At 43.2% G+C, this 15,519-nt stretch overlaps 1 protein-coding gene across 1 annotated transcript in view; it reads left to right on the top strand.

Annotated features, from left to right (window-relative positions):
• The first annotated feature begins 7,089 nt into the window (after positions 1-7,089).
• The window catches only part of LOC124253451 (annexin A11-like), a 61,244-nt gene continuing 52,814 nt past the window's right edge, over positions 7,090-15,519 (top strand). The window contains exon 1 of the mRNA XM_046687224.1: positions 7,090-7,269. Within this exon, the coding sequence (XP_046543180.1) occupies positions 7,249-7,269 (21 nt within the window). The 5' untranslated portion in view covers positions 7,090-7,248. The remainder of the gene's footprint in view (positions 7,270-15,519) is intronic.

Raw genomic sequence — 15,519 nt, 5'->3', positions numbered from 1 at the left:
TCCCGCGTGAGCGCTCATCTGAGTAAACTACCTGAGGGAAGTTGATCTGTATCATAAATTGTAACTGTGTAATGTGTACTTACAATGTTTATTATTGCAAACTTGTTCTTGTCACTATATGGCTGGAATAATGCCGATGTGACGTAAAGCCCAACTCAACTCAACTCAACTCAACTCTACTGTAGATGTCTCCTGTAGATGTCTTCTGTGGGTGTCTCCTGTGGATGTCTCCTGTGGATGTCTCCTGTGGGTGTCTCCTATAGATGTCTCCTGTGGATGTATCTTGTACATGCGTCCTGTGGATGTCTCCTGTGGATGTCTCCTGTACATGAGTCCTGTAGGTGTCTCCTATAGATGTCTCCTGTGGATGTCTCCTGTGGACGTATCTGGTACATGAGTCCTGTGGATGTGTCCTGTAGATGCCTCCTGTGGATGTCTCCTGTAGACGTCTCCTGTGGATGTCTCCTGTGGACGTATCTTGTACATGAGTCCTGTCTTCTGTGATATATCTTGCAGATGTCTCTTGCGTGCGTGCATGCATGCAAACTAGAGTGTGCTCGCGTACGTTTGCGCAGATTGGATGGGTTCCTATATCTGGAAGATGCCGTGGTAACCAACACACCACCGCCCCCGTATCCGTCATCACCAACATTAACCAGTGATCCGACCAACACCGCTAAGAAATAGTTTAAAGGAGATTCTCTAATCGAAAGTAACTGTCGCACATAAGCACAAAAATACACAGTTAGGGCCGATATGCGAGTGAGGCGGGCCCTCGTCGAGATAATAAAACACCAATAACCATTTAACGCGTTTCATATTCCATGTCATGACAGTGACCGCGTTATCGATCGTACAGCGGATGTTGTATTTCATCTGCTACAAACTATGTTATGGTAAAGCAATGCGGCCGCCTTTCGCCGTAGCTAGACAATTCCAGTCGTATCGATTCTGTGAATATCTTCGTATTTCCTTCGTATCAAATTTTGTTTTGATTATGCCAGGCAATAAATGTGGATTTGGGATGGTCTGGCTTGCTGAAGGAAATTTGTGTTTCGATAAAGAATTAATTATAAGAATGAAGTAAGCCTGTGCAGGTGTGAATGGCGAGTCAGCAAATTTTGTTTTTCTTTAACCAGTCATTTTATTCGGTAGGAAAAGCCTAATGTATTTCCATATTTGTAAAACAATTCTGTTGTGAGATTTCTAATGTGAGATTGGAACCCACGTACATCGGATCCTGGCATGGTTAAGGGAAAATACTTGCTTCTACGTCAGATCTGCGTTAGTTGAGTGAATACGGTTTTATGCCCCTTTTAGCAATATTCCAGCAATATCACCGCGGGGGACACCATCAATCTGCTTTTCACTTTATACCCATGTGGGGAATAAAACCCGGGTCTTTGGCGTGACGAGCGAGTGCTTTAACCGCTAGGCTACCCCACCGCCCAGATCTGAAGGACAATACAAATACCGTCAGGCTTCCATTAGAAAGGGGCGCATGCTTACAAGCTGACTGATGGCACTGGCTCATAAAGTAAATGAGAGAATAAATTGTTCAGATTTAATTAAAGCTTTGACATCTAAACTGACAGATTTTAATATTACCTTTGCAGAATGAACGATGATATGTGTTTTGACTTTTTTGGTTCCAGATTAATGTGATTGCGGTGAGGAGTTCTAGCGAATCAGATATTAAACATTGAGAATATTACTTAAAAAACATGAAATATTTATGACATGTCATAACATATAGTATGACCAGAAATTATTGAGAATTTTAGGAATATGTTTAATTGGATTTCTAGTATAAACAACCTTGACCAGCTATCAAGTGCTTGGTTTCATTCAAGAGAGACAACTCTGTTAATCCTTTTTCATTAGTTAGTGAAGAGTTACCCCCCTTTGTTTACTGGCTAGCAGACGACATTTTCAGTGATCCTCAGTATGGCTGGTTTAGAGAAGAGGAAGTTGGTTTTAGAGTATTATAACAAGGACATCAGATCAGCTAAAGTGATTTCAAGTAGAACAGGCATCCCTTTGTCCACTGTTTATCGTGTTTTGAAAAATATTGCAAATGGATATGGCATTGAGCACCAGGGAGGCGCAGGTAGGCCCAGAAAATTGACTGTCAGTGACAGGAGGCGGCTTGGTATTCTTGTTTCTAAAAACAAACGACGGAGTTTAGAAAACGTAAGGCTGGATATGATTGATAGAGGAACTGTGGATGTCTGTAAGGAGACAATTAGAACTGAGCTGCAAGCAATGAGTTGGCAGAAAAGTCGAGGAATTCCATCACAGATCATGAAACCTGAACAAAGAAGCAAAGGTTGAACTGGTGCTTACAGCATAGAAATTTTAACTGGGACAATGTGATTTTCTCAGATGAAAGTTCTGTGTGACTGTTTCCTGGTACACTGAAATTCTGGACCAAACAAACTGAAAAACCTTTGTATCAGCGCCCAAAGTACAGTCCGAAATTTAACGTATGGGGTGGCATATCTGTGTTAGGGGCACCGCCTTTCTGTGTATTTGAAGGGAATATGAACAGTGAGCGGTACACAGATATTCTCGAGGGACATTTGCTTCCATCTGCTCACGTGTTCTATGAAAATTTTGGATTTTCCAGCAGGACAGCGACCCAAAACATCGTTCAAAGCATTCACAGGCCTGGTTTCGGACCCAAAATATGACATTATTAGATTGGCCAAGCTATAGCCCTGACCTAAATCAAATAGAAAATGTTTAGGGACTTGTGAAGGAAAGTGTCAATAAGAAAAATCTGACAAATATTGCTGAAATAAAAGAAGAGGTGGTCCGATATTGGGACAGCTTGGACCACGACTTTCTAACTTCTTTGATCAGTAGTATGCCCCGCCGCATTGAAGCCTGCCCATGGTGACTTGACAAAATACTAACTGTTCACCTGTCTTTGAATCTGGAGTTATGTTCTGCTAATATTCACATTAATACGTGAGTAATGAGTGAAAATAATAAAAATAATTACAATCTTTAAATTGTCAATAATTTCTGGTTGTACTGTACATTACATAACGTACCACAGCCACAGAACTGTACAGCCATTTTCTCACCGAAGTGAGAGTTTAGTTTTACGCCGCACTCAGCAATATTCCAGCTATATGGCGGTTTTGTCACCGGAAGTACTGTATAGAGTTTAGACTATCTGTGGAAGCAGATTTTATTGCGTCTGAAAGGCAAAGTTGCTGTGAAAAGTATATTATGATTCACTAATTATCAAGCTTTGGCGACGAGTATATCGGTTACACAAGCCACTCTCACAATTAGCATACAAAACTATGTGTACGATTGTTGCCCAACAACGCCAGATCTCGGTCCGATCTATTACACGACTCGGTGAACGTGGAATTTTATCGTGCTCTGGTCATTGGTGTCCTGTATTGGCCACGTGGTGGGTGGTGAGGCGTGAATCATCCACAACTGTATCATGTGTTGTGTCAACATTGTACGGAGTGGTGGAATGGGAAGGTTTTCTGTTTTGGGATCATCTTCGAGACTTTCCTCCTCATCTTGGACTCACCTGTCAACCTCTTCACCTCTTAAGCCCATTTTTAATGTCCCCGCAGTGATATTCCCGGGGCGCAGATGTAACCTGAAGTTGACACGGTTTTTTCATGGGTGGTTCAGTTACGAGGCGAGGTCATGTACTTGCTTCTTTAAGTTTGAAAATATTGGCTCGGTATAGTCGTAGTTCGTTACACGCATTTCGACTGAAAGTGGCCGGGACATAAAGTTCTTAACATCCGTCAGTTCGTAACATCCGTCTGTTCGTAACATCAGTCTGTTTGTTCGTAACATCAGTCTGTTCGTAACGTCCGTCAGTTCGTTACATCCGTCTATTCGTAACATCTGTCAGTTCGTAACATCCGTCTGTTCGTAACACCCGTCAGTTCGTTACATCCGTCATTTCGTAACATCCGTCAGTTCGTAACATCCGTCAGTTTGTAATATCCGTGTGTTTGTAATATCCGTCAGGCTTGTCCGTTATAAACATCGTTTACTGTATTTTACTGTGTTTACTGTCACCTCCATCTGTTATGGAATAGGTTGTGACACCTGGATGTCCGATCCGCATCCCAAGACTTGTGGCCCATCACAAGGAAGACATGGCAACCTGGTTGATTGTGTGTCAACACATCCCGTCAGTGAAGATCGGGCAACCTGGTTGATTGTGTCACCACATTCCGTCAGTGAAGATCGGGCAGCCTGGTTGATTGTGTGTCAACACAAACCGTCAGTGAAGATCGGGCAACCCGTTTGATTGTGTGTCAACACATCCCGTCAGTGAAGATCGGGCAACCTGGTTGATTGTGTCACCACATTCCGTCAGTGAAGATCGGGCAGCCTGGTTGATTGTGTGTCAACACAAACCGTCAGTGAAGATCGGGCAACCCGTTTGATTGTGTGTCAACACATCTCGTCAGTGAAGATCGGGCAACCTGGTTGACTGTGTCAACACATCCTGTCAGTGAAGATCGGGCAACCCGTTTGATTGTGTGTCAACACATCCCGTCAGTGAAGATCGGGCAACCTGGTTGATTGTGTCACCACATTCCGTCAGTGAAGATCGGGCAACCCGTTTGATTGTGTGTCAACACAAACCGTCAGTGAAGATCGGGCAACCCGTTTGATTGTGTGTCAACACAAACCGTCAGTGAAGATCGGGCAACCCGTTTGATTGTGTGTCAACACATCTCGTCAGTGAAAATCGGGCAACCTGGTTGATTGTGTGTCAACACAAACCGTCAGTGACGACCGGTGCTCGTGCTATCGATCACTAGTTTGCTTAGACAAGATGTGTTTGTTTACCGGTCGTTGTGATGTTGCTGGATACATGTGGAATGGTTTTAAACAATATTAAGCCTCCCCGACAATATCTACCTCACTCACTACGCATAGGTCCTTCATCTTTGACTCTCAATGTGAAGTTGAATAAATGTCACAGTTTCACGCAAAGAAGTACACATCACAGATTTAAATTTTACGACACATTGTCAGTTCTATGATCTCTCCTGCAGTCGTTTCAGCAAAACCAATGTGGCCAAAGTGGTCGATGCAAACTGCTTACCTAATAGATATCGCTATATTTCATATATTACTAAATTACAATTGCAGAGTTGTTTAATTACAAAAACAACATATTTTCGCCCAAGTATAGATGTTTTAGAGAGCTTCGGAAATTCAAGCACCTTGACAAAACTCAACAATAGAATCAAAATCCTCCCACGTTTCAACACGTTAAGCCAAAAAGTGTAACTACTAGTAACTCATATATACTTAAACGCTTGCTTTGAAGTTAAATTACGACTGACAACAATATCTGCCAAGGCCGAGTGAACTGACAAGAACCTATGAATATTGATAGCTTGAAAATTGTAAAGGTTTTCTTGAAAACGGCGCAATAATCTAAATTATTTCAGCATACTTATTTAATAATGAGACACATCCGTTGAAACATTTATACTTGAGTGTAATTTGACATCAAATATTATTATTCTTTCAGGTGGCAACATTATGTTCAACTGTCTATGTGTTAAAACAAGGGGCGATAAGGGTGTTATTTGCCATTTCCGTCTTCGATTTTTATCCCTGATCCAATATACGTCTCATGCCTCTCACGTTTGAGCTGAGAGACAGAATTCCAACAAAGTTAGGTGTAATCACGTCTCGAAACACATCGTGAACACCGTGACACGTGGTCGAAGCGTCAATAGCAATGTTTAATGTATAAACCTCTCGAGAATTCTCTTCTCCGTGAAGTCGTTAATCTTGTTGCGTGGATCCCTCTTAACTTAATGGACTAGCCCGTGGTCAGGATGGTGACCAGGAGTCGGGTTCGTATCAGAAATACTATTTTCATAACTATTTGTTGAACACCGTGACACGTGGTCGAGGCGTCAATAGCAATGTTTAATGTATAAACCTCTCGAGAATTCCCTTCTCCGGGAAGTCGTTAATCTTGTTGCGTGGACCCCTCTTAACTTAATGGACTAGCCCGTGGTCAGGAGGGTGACCAGGAGTCGGGTTCGTATCAGAAATACTATTTTCATAACTATTTGTTGAAAGGTAATGTTGTGTAGTGTCAAAATGGCAGTTGAGAGTTTTATGTGAAAGGAGACGATCCAATATTAAACACTCGTTTCTGTCAACAATGTTATACATATCTATGAACGCTTGAGTTGTATTCCACAATACATACACACACCAGTCAATTGATCTCGTTCAAGTGATACTTAAGCCACTTTATTGTTTGTTTTTTGTCTTAGCAATATTTCAGCTACACGACGGCGGTCTGTTCGTGACTGAACCTGGACCAGACAGTCCAGTGATTGACATAATGGGCATCGACTACGCAATATAAACCGATGGCATGCATCAGTCAAGTCAGCGAACCTGACCACACGATACCGTTAGTCGCCTATTACGACAAACATGGGTAGTGAAGACCAGTTCTAACCCGGATCTTAAGGAGAACACGCACGGGTAGTGAAGACCAATTCTAACCGATTTATTTTTATTAAAAGCTGTAAGAGTGAGTAAGTTGCTTGCAGACAGAAGATCATAGTAAAAATGTGGGATTCGAACTCAATATTCTGAAGCCGATACATACATCCTAAAGGGACATAGCTCTGAAAAGTGAAAAGCGAGCCTCAGTGTTCTGATAAGCCATGGGTGGTATTATATGGAACAGTCCTGTTAACTTGAAGACGTAACCCGAGGCTCGCTTTTCACTTTTCAGAGTTAACAGGACTGTTCCATATAATACCACCCATGGCTTATCAGAACACTGAGGCTCGCTTTTCACTTTTCAGAGTTATGTCCCTTTAGGATGCATGTATCGGCGTCAGAATAATGAGAAAACATCCGTATAAATGTGGAATCTGTTTGGATATTATCCAAAAAGTCTGTTACTGACGATGTATAGCGTTTCTCCTCCAATTCAGAAACCCATGATCAACAAAGGCACAACTCCACGCTCGCCACAAGTCACACTATTGATTTTTACCACAAGATATAAAAGAGACGCTTTTTAGCCCCCACCATTGCGGGCCTCATTGATACGCCAAGGTCGTGTGTACACTCAGTCGCTTCCCGTCAGAAAACTGTTGCAGAGTGGTCTCGGTCGTCGTGGACTAAAGTGTGTGTCGCCCTTGCTCCCCACGTTGAATACTTGTGTACATATACCGGATTTTACATACATAACCAAACATGGCTTCCGTCGCACCAGCGGTAAGTACAACCGTTGTATATGCCACTATATTACACCTCGTGGATAATGTTGTTATCACCTGTCTCGCGCAATCATCACTGTCGTCAGGTGTGATTGACGGGGACAGTAATCAATATCACTCAATATCGTTGGCTTCAAGAGGAATTCGGTCATGAATAAGCAGAGAAATACGAATATGTTCATAAGACCCGAATTTAGTAGAGCGGAGCGAGGTATTTTTGTAATATACAGGGGAAACACCCACTAGGAACATACAGGCGGTATCAACGAACTCGTGTAAGTCGTGACATGATCTGTGAACAGTTGATACATGGAGAGAGAGAGAGAGAGAGAGAGAGAGTGTGTGTGTGTGTTGGTCTGTGTCTCTGTGTGTGTTGGCCTGCGTCTGTGTCTCTGTGTGTCCGGCCAGGTACAAGCTGGGGCACTCATTTTACCAGATGGGCCTACTTTAATCCAAGTGTATATGAAAACACATGTGCATCTCGACATTTATCATCGCAATCCAATCACCCTCTATCGGCTGTTGAGCATCGCGTGGACACCGCAGGGAGAAGTTGCAATATATCGCCGTGTCCAAGTTAAACTCGATATTTTATCACTGTCAGATAGTCTCCAGTTTTCAATTAGGCTGATCAGGTTAGACCATAAAAAATGGCGGGCGGTTCAAGCTGAGAGAGGCGCTTTTTCCTCGTCCTCTCCCTGGACAGTCACTTCTTTCAACTGACCCTCACCAGTCACATGACCAGTGCTTCCCACCCACGTCTTGACTTCACGACGAGTGTAGCTGCACCCCAGTATTGTTTCCGTGTTAGTGAGTTCGGTTTGATGCCGATGTGGACAGTATTTCGGTTATATCGGGGTGGATCGGCTTGCGGTGGGAGGAAAGTATCTCGTGATGCAGGTCCGAGATTGTAGGACTTAGAGGAACCCAAGAGCAAGGCCATAGATTCGAACCCATAATCACAGGCGTCTTGCAAATCTGCACTGCTTGTCTGTGATAAACACACACCCCCCCCCCAGGAAACACGCGCTGGGACTGTGTATGCTTCTACCACCTAACTTCACCCTCGTTAAAATCGAGTAATTATCTATGTGTGACTCAAACGAAGTTTGAATGTTGTAATGTAAATATCAAAATATCATTCCTTTTGTGCCCCCATCCACACCCACCTTTCTCTGCCTTTGTAATACAGGTGATCGAAGGTGTCATTTTCACCCCACCTCCCACCCCATACTCTGTCGTCGTTATAACCCCACCCACAACCAAACCACACCCACCACCTAATCCCACCCACCACCAAACCCTGCCCACCTTATGACCTCAACCACCATCCATCTCCACACACCACACACGAGTGGTGTGTAGTTCTGTAGAATATAGTTAGCCACACCGCGAGATATGACTCACACATCCTCCCCCATGTATGACCCTACACCCACCCACCCCATCTCAAACCACCCTCCCCCGTACACCCACGCCCCTTAGCGCTTTGTCCAGAAGTGAAGGTCACACAGACGATTCCCAACACCCATACATCTGTGAAACCGAACATTACTCAAACCACCACCAGACAATGGCGAGACTGACCCTGGTGAAAGATCTCAGTGTTGCAATGCTAGTTCTCATGAACTGATGACATTCAGCGGAATGTGACGACACCTCAGAATCAAAGAGAATTTCATCGGAAATGGAGCATTGTGTGACAGTTCTAATGTCAAACAGCTTGTAACCATTCCGAGTGACGTGTTGTCACACTGGAAGGGACGCCGGGATGTAGTTACAAAATTAGCTGCTTTACCCTCTTCTACTTCAGCTGGGGATATAAACCATTAAACACGTGTCAAATATTCTTAAGTCCAATATATGCCCAGTTTCCGTAATGTCAGTGAAATCACTGGAATGTTTCGCCCGGAAGTAGAACCAATTCGCACCAATCACACCGTATTCATGGCAGACTGGGTCGACCTGATATTACTCCTGGAATGAAGAGATTCCAGTGATTTCTCCGACACAAGCCATTCCCTATACTTCTGCACAATAGCTTGAAACTTATATTTGTTATAGTACACGTTCTGATTGGCCATGAAGTTCAAGGTTCAAAAGCAACGATAGCGTGACGTCATAATAATATCTCTAATAACGAACCTCTTCTGAAACTGCATAACTGATTCTACTTTCAGTTTTTATGTTTCTCTGAGGAGTAGGAGCGGTGTGTGAAGGTGTGGGTGTGTGGCTTCATGTGGGATTAAAGACCAAACTGATCTAGATGTGATACACAGCCCCCTGGTGAAACCCACGTGCACAGGCGCTGACAAATATAGTGATGAGTATTGTTGTACGCCGCTTTCAGCAATGTTCCAACAATATGAAAGCGGGGAACAGCCGAATTCGGTCCTTGTGTGGTCAACCAACCTGGGCCTTCGGCGTGACGAGGAAACACGTTTCCCTATGGGCTAGCTGTCGCCCCCTTTAAACATAATAGGGGCGGTGGGGTAGCCTAGTGGTTAAAGCGTTGGCTCGTCACGCCAAAGACCCGGGTTCGATTCCCCACATGGGCACAATGTGTTAAGCCCATTTCTGGTGTCCCCCGCCGTGATATTGCTGGAATATTGCTAAAAGCGGCGAAAAACTAAACTCAGTCAGTCAGTTAAACATAATAGGACTGACTGCACTCACTCACTCACTCACTCACTCACCATGCTTCACCACATCGTGTTGCCATTTTAGCAAGAGTTGTCTGGCAGTTAAATACGTAGAAGCAGAAGTCCGCGGCGCTTCACCGTGCCGCAATGACGAGTTTTAACAGTAAAGCCAGTGGGTCTACGCAGTCCAACTGGCAGATTACTTGTTTGTACACACAGAGCCCACAGCAACCCTCCCCTGCTGTTGGTGAGGTAATGTGCCGGGGACCCACATTGCTGTGTTTGCGCCGTATGCAGTCTGTAAACATTCGAGCCCGCATGTCGGCACCACGACAGTGTCTTGATACATGCATGTGTCACATAAAAGCCTGGTAAGCCCTGTACCATGTGAGTGCCTTGGTATTATTACTGTACCATGTGAGTTCCTTGGTATTGGCACTGTACCATGTGAGTGCCTTGGTATTGGCACTGTACCATGTGAGTGCCTTGGTATTAGCACTGTACCATGTGAGTGCCTTGGTATTAGCACTGTACCATGTGAGTGCCTTGGTACTATTACTGTACCATGTGAGTGCCTTCGTATTAGCACTGTACCATGTGAGTGTCTTGATACAAGTATTGTACCATGTGAGTGTCTTGATACAAGTATTGTACCATGTGAGGTCCACAAGTGACCGCGTCACTGTGTCGTGAGAGTGCGATGTCGGATCATGTATGGACAAGGCATGATATAGTCGGACTCGTGATAACATGTTATCCCACCAGCGTGAAAGACAAGGTACCCAACCATTTCCAGCTGGTCTGAAATTACCGGGGTGACACACCAGGGGATATGACTCATGTGTCTAAAGTACGGACCCAGACAGGCGGGTCGTGACGAGGAGCGAGCAGATAAGCATGTCGGCACAGGGATTAGAATGTCCGTAGAAGACGGAAACAATGTCGACTTGAAACTGGCCTTGAGTTAAGCAGTTTAACTGTTGCTGTGACCTGCGGAAATAATAAATACATGTATGCTAAATAATATTATATATATATTCCTACAGTCACCTTACCTGCAAAGTAAATACTTATCGTCACGACACACCGACACACTTTGACTATTTGCGGCAATTAGCTACGTGCTTGGTTAGGCAGCTTGATACGGCATCTTCAGACCTCCCAAAAGACAGGCCGCTTAAAACAACACATTTTATAGTTGCATAAGGCTTAATTAGGTTTAGTAATAAGTTTTGAGTGTTGTTGCTATACTCTGTAGTGACTCTGGGCAAGCTCATTAATTAAATAGGGGTGGACAGCATGGCTCAGTTAATTAGTGTACTCATTGAGTCTGTCTTATGGGTGGTCTGTCTTTTGGTAGGTCTGTCTTTTTGGGAGTGAACCCTTGATACAGCTGGCACGTGTGTACCCAGCCTTAATACTCTACAATACACTATCAGACACGATATACAACGCCCGCCATTATCCGGGAAATACTCCTGCAAGAGACGGAGTAGGTGTTAGTTAGATTCAGCGCTGCCGCTCGTATATCATGAAGCTGGTTCAACCGGTATGATATACAACTGCAGACCGTTGACCGGTTTGGGTTGTAACTTTATATTATTAAGAGGTAGGAAATAATCCTGTACGTTATCGTAAGGTACAGAACAAATTTCCTGCATTGTCAGTTTAAATTTTCACATACAGTGTCCGCACAAGTAGCATCTCTACTTCTCGTAAGTGTAATTAATCTCTGCAAATGTCAATACAACCTCTATTTGCCATGTGCCGCAACCCGGATGTTCCTTTACAGTCAGGCGGTTAGTTCGGATGAATACTGTTGTTATATATGCTATATTTATTTTATGTGTGCTAAGAACATTAATCTGTCCAAACGATTCGTTTATCTGTAAAACTGCCCAGGGCTCCAGATAAGGGCCGTATCGGCGTATGCACGGATAAAAAATATGCACGATACGGTTGGAAATAATTTAGAAAACGTAGCAGATACGCACCACGGCAATGGTGTACGGTCTTAGAATCATTTACAGACGTATTCATCTGAAAAATTATTGTTAATTGACCTGTTTATACAAGAGTACCAATGTTGTGGTGTATATATGAAACGCAACACAAGATTACTGATACTCCATTGAATTCCATTCAATACCCTAAATGTACTCTTAAGGTTTTCCAGTACTCCTATATTGAAAAAATAAGAAGTACGTACTCCTGATGTTGAAAAATTATCTGGAGCCCTGCTGCTAATCCGACTATGTAACTGGTAACTCTAGCATCCTGATTAACGGAGTTAATATTCTTGTCTCCCCCCTCCACAGTATTTCAGTACGATGTGCGTGGCTCTAATGCGTAATACAAGAATATTGGTCTTCCGAATCAGTGGATGTGAATCCCTTGCTCTTTCCGCAGACTAAACCTGTTGTGTTCTGTTTCATAACGAGGTCATGGTGTTCATACAGTACATCTCGATGTTGTCTTCTCCGAAGTCCGCGCATTTCCAACATGGCTGCTTGGAGGTACATTTGGTTAGACCAGTTAGTTCACAAATCACTGTATACGTAATCTTCTGTTATCAGTCTCCGAGTTGTGTTTCAAAATCCCCTGTGTTATCCGTGTATGCAGAGTCACGGAACCGCCTGCAATGCCCTACTCCAGATATCCTAAACTAAATCAGCTGTTACGACATGGTATTACACAACAGGGACAGGAGCGGGCCTACCGATTATCTGCCACACATTGACTGTTTACTTATTTCAACACACGTTAGTTGAAGTTTACTTTAGCAGGGCTCCAGATAAGGGCCGTATCGAAAGAATATGGAGTGCGTACTCCTGATGTTGAAAAATTAGAAAATTAGAAAAGTCACATTTTCCGAAAAGATGGACATACAATTCTTGTTTCATGGTGCAGCTTCTGAGTCCGTTGCGTAAATATGTTTGATGAAACCCTAAGCCTGTGGTGTTCATATATACAGTTGGTCTCGATGCTGTCTTCTCTGAGGTCCGTGCACTTTCAATATGGCTCCGTGGAGGAAAAAAAACAAATGCAAAACTTTTACACCACGTGACTGTTTGAGGTATGCATGACCTCTTTAATCCATGTGCGTCTACAGATAGATATATGGTCTCATCATACTTGAATAGTGAGAGAGAATTCCAATAGTAGCCCTAGATACTTAAATGTTATGGTAAGTATTGACTTTTACTGCATGTTTCTGATTTGGCTTTGCATGTGTTTGTGAAGGGGGCCACCGGTGGGGCAGGATACGCTCACTTCTTCGTTAACACCTGCTGTTGGTGATGATTCATAAACTCGTGCTGAAAAAATAGCCGCAAGAGTTAGAGATTTCCTTCATTTCAAAGTCCGATCTTAGTTCTCGCTACTGTTAAACCATGATCTGACGACGTGCCATTACAGTTCTCGTCAGGAAAACCTTGCGCGAACTTTGACTGATCAGTAGAGATACTGGACCACTGACCCTCATCAATAACTTGCGATGAGTTCAGTTATATACGGCTGTAGTTTGAAACTGTGGATTTCCTTTCCAGACTAGATTCTGAAAAAAAGTTTTGACAAAATTAGCGATTTAGAATTTTAGCAAAATAACTGTGGGGATGTCCTGTTACCGACCTAGATTGTGTGGGAGTATGTGCCACTAGATTTGAAACATGTTGTCTGTTTATATATTTGTCGTACATTGAAATGAGAAATAGACGATGATTTTGACGGTATGAGTCATCCAGGCCGTAAATGTCATTCGGACTGACTCGTGTTAATGTTTTCGAGGTTGCATGATTAGAAAAGAAATTCTGATTGTAACTTTCCTGATTTAGTGAGCAACGCTGAAATGAAAGTTCGTTCTGTCGTGACTGCTAATGGGGTGTCTCGGGGTCTTTGTCTAGCAGGAGCGAAATATAAGATTTAATGAGATTGAGATTTCTTTTAGATTTCCAAAGAGTTATTCCGCCTTTGTTTTTTCTAGTGCGAGATTTACCTGTGTATCATATAAAATGGCTCGCCTCGTCTCATTCATTTACAGACAAACAATTGATACAAACAGCTTGTCCTCTAAGAGGCAGTTGCTATTAAATTAAACCGTCAATTGATATAAACAGCTTATTCTCCAGAAATATTCAGATCGTAAATGTCTAATACGACTTTGTGAATGTTGCAGTGTTTTCTGTGCCCTAGCCACTCACCAATACTCTCAACACCTTTAGCATGATGATCCTTGAAACACAATTAACATCATTAACATCAAACACATTCCACTGTTATAAACTCTAATCGGCACAGTCTGCACACGAGCGTATAACCTCAACCCGGCGTCTAATCTTATAGCGTCATCCGAGAACACATCGTTGTCACTCGAGCCCAACACAACACTGTGCTGCATGCACAACGAGGCTTGACGCTGGGAACATAACGGTTGATTTGATTTCCACGACACACACGTCGAATGTTCCATCCTTGTGTACAGTGTAGTATCTCAAGTGTGAAAATGAGATATGTGTTTGATAGTCTATATAGTCATCTGTTTCAAATGCTAGGAAATGTATGTTTTTGTGATTAAAGAGGAAAGTGTTGAAACAATCAGGCCTATCGACAGGATTCCTCCCTTTAAAGGGAATCGAAAACTAGAAATTAGTTGGAACGGAAGAAACGAGTTAGTTATCATTTGTTTGTGGTTCCCGTCTCTAACACACCAGTTGATGAGAAACCCATTTCAGTTACCTTTATCGAACTTGTTTAACGCTACACCCGGCAAAATTTCAGCTATATGAGTGCGGTCTGTCAATCGAGTCTGGACCAGACAATCCACTGACTGACATCACGAGCCTCGATCAACGCAGTTGAGATACAATGGCCATGTCAACCAAGTCAGCAGGCCTGACCACTCGCTGACGTTAGTCGCCTCTCCCGACAAGCATGGGTTTCAGAAGTCCAGTTCTCATTCGGATTTTCACTAGTTTGTCGAACGTGTTTGAGATCGAAGTTCAGATCCGTGGTTGGCTACTCAGTGGTTGGCTATTCCGTGGTTGTCTACTCTGTGATTGGCTGTTTCGTGATTGCCTACTCTGTGATTGGCTACTCAGTGATTGACTATTCCGTGATTACCTACTCTGTGATTGTCTGTTTCGTGATTGGCTATTCCTTGAATACATGACACGTTTTCCGTGATTGGTCATTCAGGGTGATGATGACGGATATTTTTCATAATCAAAAATCCCTGAGAGGTTTCAGTGGAAACCCCAAACGTTGTGTCGAAACATCATGTAAGAGTCTTAAAAACATTCTTTGATCTTATCTAGTGTGCATTTTTCTCACCCGCAATATAATCTGCATGACAGAGGTTTTTGTGAAGGCTTACCGGACTTGTGGCAGTCAAGCGAGTCATGTCATTCATGACGTTTGTGTTATGCTTTATATCTATCATGAAAGGGGCGGTGGGGTAGTCTAGTAGTTAAAGCGTGGTCACGTGGTCACGCCGAAGACCCGGGTTCGAATCCCCACATGGGTACAATGAGTGAAGCCCATTTCTGGTGTCCCCCGCCGTGATATTGCTGGAATATTGCTAAAAGCGGCGTAAAACCAAACTCAGTCAC

The sequence above is a fragment of the Haliotis rubra genome, unplaced genomic scaffold, assembly GCF_003918875.1.
Source record: "Haliotis rubra isolate DU_JTF1 unplaced genomic scaffold, ASM391887v1 Scf540, whole genome shotgun sequence".
NCBI lineage: Eukaryota > Metazoa > Mollusca > Gastropoda > Lepetellida > Haliotidae > Haliotis > Haliotis rubra.
This window is presented reverse-complemented; position numbering and strand designations above follow the sequence as displayed.